This window comes from Lolium rigidum, chromosome 7 (genome assembly GCF_022539505.1).
Source record: "Lolium rigidum isolate FL_2022 chromosome 7, APGP_CSIRO_Lrig_0.1, whole genome shotgun sequence".
Classification (NCBI taxonomy): Eukaryota; Viridiplantae; Streptophyta; class Magnoliopsida; order Poales; family Poaceae; genus Lolium; species Lolium rigidum.
In genome coordinates this window covers 69058167-69071420 of record NC_061514.1, presented here as the reverse complement: position 1 = coordinate 69071420, position 13254 = coordinate 69058167, and the positions used below count along the sequence as shown (strand labels likewise).

Here is a 13254-nt window from a genome sequence, read left to right as displayed (position 1 = left end):
GTTGGAAGGATGTTGTCAGAACCGCCGCCGCCTCACATCACTTATTTCCTCACCTCCTCCTGTCACATGCCTCTTCTCCGTCCCCGCAAGACGTCGTCGGTCGCACTGGTTTCCTTCCCACTCGTGCTCAACGCGTTGGTGCGACACTTCACTATCCCACCCTGCCTCTGTCGCCTCCTTTGTAAGTTTTTCGCCCCCAGCCATACCTCTAGGCCCTAGGAACGATCGTTTTCTTCTCCTGGCAACGGCATGCCACCCCCTGTGATATCCTAGGCCAATCCTCGCCTACGCCACAACCATCACGGTTTGGTCTTGTTCTAGGCCGCATTCACGGCGGTGGCCATCCACAACGTCACCACCTCTAGCTTGGGTGGTGGCGAGAGATATGAGAGAGTAGATCAGCCTTGGTGACGCGCGCAGAGAAGAAAACGAGAGGATAAGGGAGAGAGGCAAGAAGAAGGAAGGGACTAGAAAAGATGAGATGTAGGTGGAGACCACGCGTGCGAATAATCGTTGCCACGGTAAACAGCCATAGAGTTATTTGGTAAGCCAATTAGTGATGACTTGACCACAACACCAATTAATGGCAACGTAAATAATGCCTCAAAAAGATGAAAAGAGAAAATACATAAAATGGTTTTGGATATATTGTAAGCATTATAAGTGTATTTTGTCCCTCTAAATAAAGTTTATGGTCCATTACAACCTTTAAAAGGTACTCCCTCAATTAAAAAAAGTGTCGTAGCATTGTATATATAAGGATGTATCTACACATTATAATACATCTAGACATATTTGTATCTTTTAAAACTGTGACACTTATTTTGAAACCGAGGTAGTACCCAGCTTTGATAGATTCGAATAAACAAAGGTTAATGTCTGGATTAATTAATGGGATTTGCTGGTTCTAGGGTTAGCAAGTTGAGAACTAACTTTGTGCTCAATTAAGTTATAAATTATTTTATTTGCATTGTAATTTATGCTAGTTATGAGTTGCAACTAAGATTTAATAATATCATCAGACTGAGTACAAAGTTTATTCTTAGTCGACTAAGCTTAATTAATTGACACAGGGAGAAGGAGTAAGAGAGCAAAACCAGGCGACTGAAGAAATACGGAGTACTAGGAACGGGCAACCACTCGATTGGTCCCAGCAATAACTTGCAAACGAAGGAAAGGTGCGTCGCATCCAACAGCTATTAGCACGACCGTGACTTACAAACAGAGCAACCATCTGAGTAACTCGTCCTGCTCCTGGCTCGCTTCCGGCAGAGGACCGGCGGTGATTGTTTCCGCCGTTCGTCTGCCGTGTGCCGTGTCGATCACGTCGTCTCTCCTCGTAGGCTTAAGGGTCTAGTTTATGGACTTAGATTTGGTGCAAATGGTCACCAGCGGTTCTGTTTTTTTAATAAAAAAATCATATTTTTGAGTTTCAAAAAATTCTGAAAATAAATCCGTATATAGTCAACGCTGTATTCCACAAACCTGTAAAAAATCAACTTGAAATACTTTATATTCTGATCTACACAAAAATGACAAAAGTGTAGATCTGAGTAGTAATTTTCAAATGTCCTAAACATATTAGATTTTTTCATTTTTATCTAGCACAAAATAAAACGAATTTCGGGTTAAGATTTTGCATGACTATGAGATGTATCATTGGCAATCCCCAAAATTATTTTCAGATTTTTTAGTAACTTGTAAAAATATCTTTTATTTTTTTAAATGGCAGGAGCACTGGAGCTCGGGAGCCCAAAACACTTTCCGCTAGTTTATCCACGTGTTTCTAACGTCTAGTACATGAACGAAGCAAACGGAAATTTCTCGCGACACGAGTTGATGCCATGTCCAGAAAGGGAGATGGGCCGGAGTACCTGCGCATTGCAAACGGGTCATGGGCCATAAAAGACGTGTCGTCAGGTTCAAGCAATTCCTAGCTAATGGAGAGATATGAGAGCACCTCCCAAAATCAACAGATCATGAAGCACTAAGCAGGAAACTGGTTGCGTAGCTAGGTCCTAAACGAGGTCGCCCTCTTCCATGGTTGTAGCTGACGGTACTCGGTATACTCTTCTTCGTTGTCTGCAATGGAGTTGATTGCCCTGACCAGCAAGTTAGGTTGATACATCTGCGCCTTGCAGACAAAACGGGGTGTGAAGATCGTCTTCATCTGATCGAGCATAGTTTGTGATTGGGATGCTAACGTACTCACGGTGCCTCGGGTAGCGTTGCAATTCAAAAGGAACAAGTGTTAGTGCGGATGGCAATGACATACTTTTAGATGTATGAAGGAACTCAATGAAGCTTACTACCTTCATGTACTCATGCATCTTCTCTTCATCAGCAGCATAGAAACAACAACTATCTTCGCTCCAGTCGAGAGTGCGATCAGATTTGATCTTGCTCTAGTCGAAAGCTAGAAAAAAACTAGAGCTCCATGTGTAGACTCCCTGCACTCTCGCCCCATGTGAAGTTGACCTACCGTCTAGCAGATAGGGAAAAACTCCCCTTAAAGTTTAGAGAGGAGAGAACTGTTTGCGGATTTAACCAGTTATGTAATGCACAGAAAATCCATGTTGGATTATGATTGTATGTCTGGAAATTTCTTAATGAACAAAGTTCGATTTACCGCCCAAAATTTGCACATGCCTCATGTTTCCTCCCAAAATTTACTTGGCTCACTAAATCCCTAAACTAAGAACAATGGTCCATTTAACCCTTATTTGGTCGGAATAAAAATATGGGTGCACGCGACCGAATACCGCCCGATTCAGCAAACTCCAGGCAAAAGATGCACTGTTCAATTCGCCGGAGGAGCTTTCCGGAACATCTCTCCCTCCGGTAGATCTTCGTCTTCGCTTGTGAGAAACCCGAGGACCGCCACCAAAAATAAATCAAGACCAGCAGCCTTCACGCCGCCAGTCCCTCCTGCCGGATCACCAGGGAAGAGGACGACGGCGTGGATCATGCGTACCACCACCGAACCGTCGCCGGGGGCGGATGCCGCCACTGGTCCACCGAATCCTCCATGACTACCGACGAAGAGCATCAGGGCCCGGCCAAATAGCCATGCCGCGCCCGGCTTATATGTTACACGGCTAGATCGTCTCAGAATGGAACGAGATTAATTATAGACAAAGACACGACGGACAGAGCTGAGGTAGAAACCAAAAGAATGCACAGTATCATGCGTACAATTTCCACTGTAGATTAGTCAAGTCAACTGCGTGTTATCACGAGGAGCATTCAAGTCGCAGAGGAAACGGAGGTGGATCAATTGATTTTCTCCGGATGCTCTTGGTATGTGTAGTAAAACTTCTGTTTACTCCCCCCAAGTTCAAGGAAGTGGTCAGATCGAATCTCAAACTAGCACTAGAAAATTAACCAGGAGCCCTTGGTTAATTTATCCATTCATCGGTCGAGCAAAACCAAGCCTGGCAGCGGCGTGCAGAAAATTGAACCACAATCTTTGCTACTACGAGTAGTATATTCTTTTTGTTTTCGTGATGAAATGCCCATTGTCTGCCTGCTTGGAGTCAATCGCTCACACAGCAGGCACGGGCACATGAATACGTACACGCACTGCCTCAGCAACAGCAGGAAATTAAGATCGACATATGCCGTCTAAAATCTTGCAACATACGGGAAAGAAAGACATGATCGAGACCATCTATCAGCTTTACAAGGGGGCATACGGTAGGGCGCGTGCAGGAACTGACGCAGAAAAGGAGCCTTGTTGTTCCTGCATGCGTGCGGGAGCATGTACGTGTACGTACGTATGTAGCTAGATCGATCCAGGTGGTGTTACTGTCGGGAACGAAAGGGTCGGATTTTGTTGAGTCAGATCAGATCAGATCAGAGGGCTCTGGACTTGACAATGTCCATGCTCATCTCGCTGGGGTCGGTGGCCTGCAGCTCCACCTGGATGCCGTCCAGCTCCCTCTTGAACCGGTCCTTGGAGCTGGCGTACAGCATCTTGCTCCTCGTCTTCGAGGTGTCCGGGGACCTGCAGCCACCCAGCTTCAGTGTACTTGTCGAGAGGAAGAAAGAAGAGAACAATCAATGGGGGAATGGTGGCGGTGAAGTCGGCGTACCAGGAGATGAAGAAGATCTTGCTCTTCTGGCAGTTCTCGTCGGTGACGAAGTCGAAGTCAAAGACGGCGTAGCGGCACTCGCCCTCGGGCATGGTGGCGGCGAAGTCGGCGTAGGTGTCGCCGGGCTGCCCCAGCTTGTCCACCACCACCTGCTGCGTATGTTCGTTGATCTTGAACGTGATGAACCGGAAGCTCCGCTTCGCCTTGAGCTCCTGGAACTTGAGCTTGCACTCGTCACTCACCGCCATCCCCGACGCAGAGTTCGCCTTGCAACAAACAAACAAACAAACAACAACCACAGTTCATTATCTTCGCATTGCATCCACACGCGGCATCCATCGCCATTGACATCATCGCCGCCCTCACCATGGCTGACGGCGGGTTCTATCTTCTTTCGGCAGCCGGACAATGGCAACGGTCGTCAGGCGGGCGAGATTCTCAAGGCCCGGAAGGGAGGAGGGGGCAGGTGAAATATAGGGGAACCGGAGGCTTGCATGCCATCCTTCGTGAGAACCGGAGCCCGCCTCGTTCTTCGGAGGAGAAAGAGGGGCGTTTGACCAAGCAGGTCCCCTCCTTCGTGAATCGTGAGAGCCGTCAGCCATTAGAGATCGAGAGGTGCTCCATCAACATAGGCTCCACCGCCCATCCATCTCTCCCTGGAGTTCCAAAATAAGTGAAGTTTTAGGATTGTGCTAAGTTAAACTTCTCTAAGTTTGACCTAATTTCTAGAAAAATGTGTCAAATATCAATAACAACAAATCAATATTGTGTGATGTATCTAATTAAATTTAATTGCCATTGTACACGTTCATATATTATTCTACGAATTTGGTCAAACTTGAGGTAGTTTGACTAAGGAAAACCCAATAAAGTCAAGTATTAGGAATGACGGGAGTAGTAATTTTGACAACAAAGCAGCATTCTTCAGGGGGCCTTGCTGCAACACTGCTAACTTCAAGCGGTTAGAACGAGCCTAATAAGTGCGCTGAAGGACCATCAGATATCTCAAAAGACTGCCTTCTCGAACACCACATAGTGAACAAACAACAATCACTGTAAGTTACATGGTTGTGATCCCGCCAAAAAAGTTCTGTCCAGGAAGATCATATGTATCACATAAACTACAAAAACGCCATTGTTCAACCAAAGAATTTTACAACTTTCGGTGCTTGTTTTCCTTTCGCCTTTGCACTGGCATTCTTCTCACCATTGCCCGTAGCTGAGTCCGAACTAGGTAGCTTGGCTTTCTTTGCTTTGGCGGGTTTTGGTTCTTCTTCGTCGATGAAATCATCTTCAAGATCATCTCCACCCCGCAGAGCATGGTCTTCCTGGTGGACTCCCTCCGTGTTCACCATACCTAAAACAAGAATAATGACAAATGAGCAAATAGGAATTCCTGTAACGAACAACTACAACAGAAGATATGTTGCCCCGGCTTGCACACAGCCTCAACATATAAAACAGCAGAATCTGTCGAAGATATTAGAGTTCGCACAGTTTCTATCATAGGCATCTAAAGCTCGGAAAATACATACATGCTCATGCAAGCACCTCATACATGTAAAGAAAAAAAACAGTAATTCAAAAAAAGGTAAAAAATTCCGAATCCTTTTGGGAACCATAGAGGATCAAGTATTGTACTTGTATAAAAATATTTTGCGAGGAAATTACTATCATTGTATCCTGGGTAAAAAAGATAAAATCGAACAAGCCCCATGCCCATGTACTATTCACGCTATATTCGCCATAAATTTGTCTTTTTTGCCCAGGATACCATGGGAATCATTTCGAGCCCATGAATTTTTATACGAGTACAATACTTGATCATCTTTTGTTTCTAGGAGAATTCAGAGTTTTTTTCAATATTTAAAATTACCACGAATTTTAGGGTTTATGGGGTGCATAGCACCCATGTGCCAAAAATTCGCGTCTCTAAAGCTCATGTTATGTAACAACACTGAAGAAGTCTTCAAATAGTTGTATAATATGAACTCTCTAAATTCAGCCAGCATTCTTATAAATGAGTATTACACTTCTACATTTTTTTGCCAAGTATAAATGATGATAACAGGTAACTGAAGATTGATTGCAAGCACATCCCACACAAGTGGGCGTTCCAAATGTTGAGAATGAATGCACGGTAGTTATGAGATGTCAAAGATATGTCAAGGGAATAGTTCCAGTTTGTTTACCATCATCCATAGAGGAAGTGAAGTCATGTTGCCGTTTGTTTGGACAATGCCTGGCCAAATGTGTAACTTCACCACATATCTTACAGCAACCACCCTACAATTTTATAGAGTTCAAATAAAAGCACAAGGAATCAATGACTCCATAAAGTAAACATACCAAGGTAGAGCAGTCTTAACAGTAACAAAAAGTAAGAAGCTAAAGCTACAACAAGCTGGTTATGTATCAGAGAGCTCAGACAAATAAGGCCTATGAACAATTCAAGTATGAACTTATCATTTATCAAATGGAAGTTTTTATTTGCTCTCAACCCTTATCTACCAATTTGTTTGCATAAGGTGTCATTAACTCAAGGAGAAAAACAGTGAACTGTCTCTCAAACCACATGCAATTTAAACTCATAAAAAGTAATTACGTAACAATCGTGAGCCAGAACCATTTTCCATCAGGCGTGATATGTTTGTCCGCATTAAAACTCCCAATGAAAGTACAAGTGCATCAATTTCAACATCTTACGTCTATCAGGCATGAGTATCATGATTGATGAGAAGCGACAATGAAGCATGTGCAATACCTTTGGATAGATGCCATGCTTGTTTTCAGGACAATCTTTGCTCAAATGTCCCTGCTGTTTGCAGACAAAGCAGCTCGCAAAATTCGTACCGCCTGCATAATACAAAACGATGTTAAACACATGAGGAAGCCTCATGTTACAAGGAACCAAAGGATAATATTACTGGCAGCACTAGAAACTAGCAGCTGTATAAGATAGATGGATGAGGAGTACCATTTTCAATGGGCAGGGTGCACTTGGAAAGGGAATGTCCAGATTCACCACAGTTATAGCAGAATTTCTTCAAATTCAAATTCCCATCACTTTTCTCAGGGCAGTTCTTCAGACTATGCCCCCGTTCCCTGCAGTGCAAGCAGATCTGAAAAGAACATAGCAATATTATTACTTTGGTATACTGAACCTGAGTTCCTGCAACTGGAAAATTCAGACATTAAGCTAACAGATGTTTGGATCAAACACCATGTAGCTATACAGAACATTTTTCAAAAACACCACGAATTCATGTGACAGTAAGGACTCGGTGACAATCTCATCCAGCAAGGTCAAGCTAAGGGAACATCATCATCACTTCTGCCACTCCACGTTTGTACCAACCCCGAACAATTAGAACTACACTGCTATAAACGAACTCTTCCGGTCATTAACATCATCCATTGCTCTTAGGTTCGTGGAATCTCAGTAAAGTAGCAATTCTACGGCGAGCAAACTATCCTCGCAAGTTTCTGGATACAGCAATTATGGCCGAGCAATGGTGGGTTTGTACCTTATTCCTGTCCCAGAGGGACTTCTCGGGGCAGTTCTTGGCCGCGTGGTCGGTGGACTTGCAGATGAAGCACTGCTCCCCGGGCCGCATCCCGGGAACCCGCAGCGGGTGCTTCGACCTCCCTGATCCGCCGCGTCCAGCGTCCGGCTTCTTCACTTTCTTGAACATGCTCTTCTTGCTCTTCTTCTTCTTGGTGCCATCGGCGGCAGGGGCGGGCGCCGGCGGACAGAGGCCGGGATTCGCCTCGCGGAAGCGCTTCTTCGCCTCCCTCTGACGCTTGTTCGGCATCGCTTGCTACAGACGAGCCGCCGCACTCTATCCCGCGAGCGCGCCCGGCAGTATCTTTCTTTGCGGCGGCGGCGGCGGCGGCGGAGGAGGAAGAGGGGCGTGGGACGTGTACTGGCCCGACTCGAGCGTAGCAAGGGGTTTGGTTTGTTTTGGGTGGGAAGGGTGCTTTGAGATTCGTGCTCACACGGAGATGGGTTCTGGTGAATTTTTGTAGTGGTAGTAGTAGCACTGCTATCTCCGGCAACTCGAGGAAAAACAGTGGTATTTCCTTTTTTTTGTAGTCTTACTTCAGACTTTCAGAATATATCAGATTAATTCATCGACTTGCCAAACAACATGTTAACCAACCTGGGATCAGTAAAAAGGTACTATGTTGTTTCTGATTCGACGTTACCTATTCATACTGCTTCAGTTGTGTATTCTAGAAAATATTGCTTCTTTTTTTGTAACATGAAAATATTGCTTCAATTGCCACTGTCACCCTAAACTGAAAACATATTAAAATTTTCGCAGAAAACCATGGAATTGATAAAGCGTGTGGTAATATGTTTTGCACCCAGTAAAGCAACAGACAGTTTCCAGTAGAAATCAGTGGGGTTTACAAGTCTGCAGAGCAAATCTTCTGGTGCATTTCAGTTTCGATACAAAGTTATATGGCCCAGTCATCATTTATACAGAGAATCCCATAGCACACGGAGATCCACATTCCCTCCAGAAACAATGATCCCTATCTTGCTGCTCTCATGATAAGCAGAGCTTTGCTTGAACTCGTCAGAGAGCACAGCGGCAAGGCCAATGGCTCCGCTAGGCTCCACAGCCACCTTCAGCGTCTCGTAGCACATTTTCATGGCATCCACAATTGCATTGTCATCCACGACGATGATATCATCCACCAAGTCACGCACCACCGGCCTAGAATATAAAAATTAAATGTAAACATGTCTTGAATCACATCCAATACAAACCATTTCAGGATTTTCACATGAAAACACTTTTTAAGATTTTTTTTTATCAAACTAGCATTTACTGTCTCATGGAAATCTTTGAAATGAAAGCAAAAGGGTCAATAATTTAGTATGGTACCAACCTAAAGGATAATAATGCAAGTGCAAAAGATGATGCAAACGTGCTCAATCAATGCACATTGCTTTACCATGTCAAGTCACCGAGAAAAGCTCGTAGTCCATCAGCAATCGTGTTGGTTGTAGCTAGTTTGATGATCCGTCCGGCAGCTTTGGACTGGGCTGAATCATCAGCACCCTTTGGTTCTGCTGCTAGAATACGTATTGAAGGATTTATGGCCTTTGCAGCCAGTGCCACACCAGATATCAAACCACCGCCTGTAGTTTAGACGTTTAACAAGTGTCAAATTAGAAAGGACCACTTACATTAGAGAAGAAGCTAAGAGAGTACAAACCACTAATTGGAACGATTATCGTGTCGATCTCAGGGACTTGCTCCAAAAGTTCAAGGGATACTGTACCCTGACCACTGAAACAAAAGCAAATTAAATTTCCATATTTCATGGGAAATTCTATGCACTTAGAGCCAACACTGCCAAAACAGCAAGGCGCAAAAGAAACTACGAGGATTTTGAATGTATGTTGCATAAAATATATCACTCTTTTGTGACAAAACGGGTTGATATTCCTTAAGTCTAGAATGGTCCTACATGAGAAGTGCAAAAGGTTGTAGTTGTTGGGTGAAACAAGCTACTAAGACTAAAAGAGTCAGGCAACTATACATGCCAAGGTTAGTTTCAAGTAATTATATATACTTGTGATTGTTTCACTGGAAGAAAAGTTGTCAGCGCTGAGTAAGCATGTGATTAATTTTTTTGCCTACCCTCCATTCCAAATTCAAACTAACCTTTTGCATCAAAGGTTTTTTTGCCTAGATATTAGAACTATCAAGTAAAGAACAGAGGACAATAAAAGATTCGGGTGGCAAAAGATAACCTGATAGTGTACTTATCATTGAATGGATGAACAAGAACAGCACCAGTCTCCTCCTGGACTCTTCTAGCGATAGATTCTCTTGATTCCATATTGGCATCACTCCAGATAACTTGACCACCATAACGATTAACGTTTTCAACCTTACACGCTGGTGCATTTTTGGGTATGACAATGTAAGCAGGAATGCCACGCAACTTTGCAGCTAGAGCCACAGCAGCAGCATGATTCCCACTGAGGAAAAGAACATATTATCAGTATCTTAATTTCTTCAGACCTTGGAACAAACCCCCAAGAAACTCCGGAATTAGTATCAACCTGCTATGTGTCACGACACCCTTTGATGCCTGGTCATCATCAAGGGCAAATATTGAATTGGATGCCCCTCGGATCTTGAATGCCCCTCTACACAGAAGAATGTATGCTTACAGCAGTTAGCACCATGTACTGTAAAACATTGCAGAGGCAAATAGCACACGAGGCAGTAACTCTCACGCCTTCTGGAAGCATTCACACTTAAAGAACAACTGCTTCCCGGCAATGGCATCGATAGATGTCGACGACAGAATGGGTGTCTTGTGCACGTATGGGGCGATGCGGGCCTGCGCCTCTCTGATGGAATTGATGTCCGCAGCATAGCCCTGGCCTTCGGTGATCTGACTATCGTCATCTTTGCTCCCCATTAGGCCTAGCAAGTATTGACTACATTAATTCGCTGAAGTGTCCTTGGCTCAGTGAAACACTTATAACGATACACACCAGTTCAGTGATTCAAGATATTGCGTGTTAAACTGCATACAAAGCATAACTAGTACTGGTAAGTACTAAGTAGACCACACTATCAGAGTGAACTGCATATCTCGCGTACATAAAAAGCATCAAATAAAAATAGAAAAAAAGGATTTCAGTTCAGTGACTCGCAGTTCTCGTTTCTTGGCTGTACGGTGATGTACTGATGTGGTGAAAGAGAAAGAAATGGAGAACCGTATCTACTCCTACTATGCTAATCCAACTGCCTGATCAAGGAAACCATCAACAAGATAGGAAAGCGATAGCAATAATATAATCGTCAAACTGATTGATTCAAGCAAAGTTGGTACAGGCAAGTTAGATTCGACAGTAGAAGTAGACGTTACCGCAGAAATCAAGAGGAACCACTATGCTGAAAGAAGATTTGGACGAGGAGACGCAGGAATCTTGCGCGAAGAGGAATCTTAACGATGAGCCGGGGGAATCTCGTGGACCTTGCAAGTGACTGAGGGGACTTGGGGATGGGGATTCGGAGGCGGATTCTGCCGAAGTGGAAAAGGTAAGGATCGTTCCCAAGAACAAAATCCAAGAACGAGATGGGCCTCGCGCTGTGCTGCTGTACAAGCCAGAGCCCAATCGATGACCTTGGGCTTTTCATGTGTTACGGGCCCACATTGGGGTTCAGGATGGCCCGTGTTTCTGCAAAATCACTAGAAACATGTCTGTCTCTTGAAAAGGCAGTTTGCTCTATACACAAGCGTCTAGTGCGTATCTAAAAAAAAGTGTCTAGTAGTGCGTAGTGAGAGAGTTTTGAAGAGATTTCCCTCCCGATGCGGACGGCTGTGGTATTCTATGTTCAATTTTTTTGTGATTCAAAATTCCAAACAAATATTTTTGGAATTGTCTGCCTGAATTAAGAAAGGTTTGCACCGTTGCCTTTCTCGTGCCAAGATCCTTAAAATTAGATTCCTGCTGATAATACTGACATTTTTTTCGTACCGCTGAAAGTATTATATGTGCACTTTGTTGAGTATTTTCGGTTTTATACACATTTCATGTTGTTACTGTACATGTACATGTACATGTGCCGTGATGGCAGTTTTGCATGTCTTCATTTATATGTTTTCTCGATGCATAAGCTTTACTAGTCGACTTATGCTATAGTACAACATGTACTGGTTGGGTTAGCTAACAAATTGAACTTTATTTTTATGGATTCTTTTTCTCCGTACCATATAACTCTTTATTGCCGCAAAGATTTTTAGAAATACCGAGTAAAAGAGGTATGCACAATGCAGTCACATGATGCCTAACGGAAAACAAATTGAGGGCACGAGCATTAAGGTTGTTGAGGCATCGGCGGTATCTAGGTACCGACATTTTACTAGTCCAGTCTACCGCTGGAAGTTTAAATTGTAAGAGCGATGACTAATGTAGCAAATTTTATTTTATTTTAAGGGACACATGACATGTTAGTAGTCTTGTGTACCGATGGAAGTTTAATCTGCAAGATCTATGACTAACGGTGCAAATTTTGTTTTGTTTCAAGGGAGACAAGACATGTTAGCAGTCTAGTCTACCATCGAAAGCTTAATTTGCAAGAGCGATGACTAATGGCGCAAATTTTGTTTTGTTTAAAGGGGACAAGGACTTGTACCAGAAATTTACTACACATCCGTCGCAATAAAAAAATCACTACACATCAGGAGTGAACATAGCTAGCTAATCTAGATGCGGCAATAACCACCGAATACCAAGCTTGATCCCTTCAACGCCTGACATTTGACAATAGTGGATAGGTCTTCCGTGGACGCCATGACGTACGGCATAAAAGAGATGAGTTCAAATTTGCCGGCAAGTCGGCAACGTCGGAGTTCAATATGAATCTGAACTTTTGACAGTACGCAATTACCCAATTGATTTCGTCATTAATGGCTGACGTTTTTGCCATGCACTATGCTGCCTTTGGAAGAACTTGAACCCACGGGTCCTGTGTAAGAGATTGGTTTAGGTTCTCGTTGATTAGTTTCGTTTGGGGGTAGGTTGCTTCTGAGGATCAATAGCTCCATTAGTCACTCTTACAGATTAAACTAGGGGTAGCTAGGTTGCTTCTGAGGATCAATAGCTCCATTAGTCACTCTTACAGATTAAACTAATCAACGACAACCTAAACCAATCAAACAAGTGTTCAACACATCAGTCAAAGTCGTTTGCTTTTGAGGTTAATCAGTTATCTAACGATGCCGACCGGGTGGTATAAAAATGAAATCCTAAATTACCACCCGACCCCTCTCGGAGTGCCTCGCAAAATAAGTACCTCGCGTTGACGCCACCAACTTATGTGAATGTGGCATCGAAAGCAAGTGGTTTAACTTACATTGTTCAAAAACTAGCAGTTGCACACTTTGCACGTTACCTCTTTAAGTGTTTCTATCTCATCTACAAGTAGTCTTATCATAATGAATGTAGTAGGAGAAGAAAACTGACTCCCGCACCCCACCCCAACCCTAACCTCTCCTGCATCCCACCCTCCGCCGCCGCCGGTAGCGCCGCCGGGGCAAAGTCCCTCGGGGCGTGGCGGCGGCGGGGGCCTTCCTCGTCGCTGCGTGGAGAACGGCGGCCGGATCCCACCTCCTCGAT

At 43.9% G+C, this 13254-nt stretch overlaps 2 protein-coding genes across 2 annotated transcripts; both read right to left on the bottom strand.

The window, feature by feature from the left end:
* Window positions 1-3855: 3855 nt before the first annotated feature.
* Window positions 3856-7938, bottom strand: LOC124674319. Its single transcript, XM_047210355.1, has 7 exons — window positions 7622-7938; window positions 7072-7216; window positions 6859-6950; window positions 6287-6380; window positions 5354-5451; window positions 4095-4360; window positions 3856-4006 (listed from the first exon to the last, which is right to left on the bottom strand). Exons 1-7 carry the CDS (start codon window positions 7907-7909, stop codon window positions 3856-3858), a joined length of 1134 nt encoding a protein of 377 aa, XP_047066311.1. The 5' UTR covers window positions 7910-7938.
* Window positions 7939-8469: 531 nt separating this feature from the next.
* Window positions 8470-11152, bottom strand: LOC124675900 (serine racemase). The gene is made up of 7 exons (XM_047211975.1): window positions 11001-11152; window positions 10360-10552; window positions 10183-10269; window positions 9868-10098; window positions 9327-9400; window positions 9063-9249; window positions 8470-8821 (listed from the first exon to the last, which is right to left on the bottom strand). The coding sequence occupies exons 2-7, from the start codon at window positions 10545-10547 to the stop codon at window positions 8575-8577; spliced, it is 1014 nt and encodes a 337-aa protein (XP_047067931.1). The 5' UTR covers window positions 10548-10552; window positions 11001-11152; the 3' UTR covers window positions 8470-8574.
* Window positions 11153-13254: the final 2102 nt, after the last annotated feature.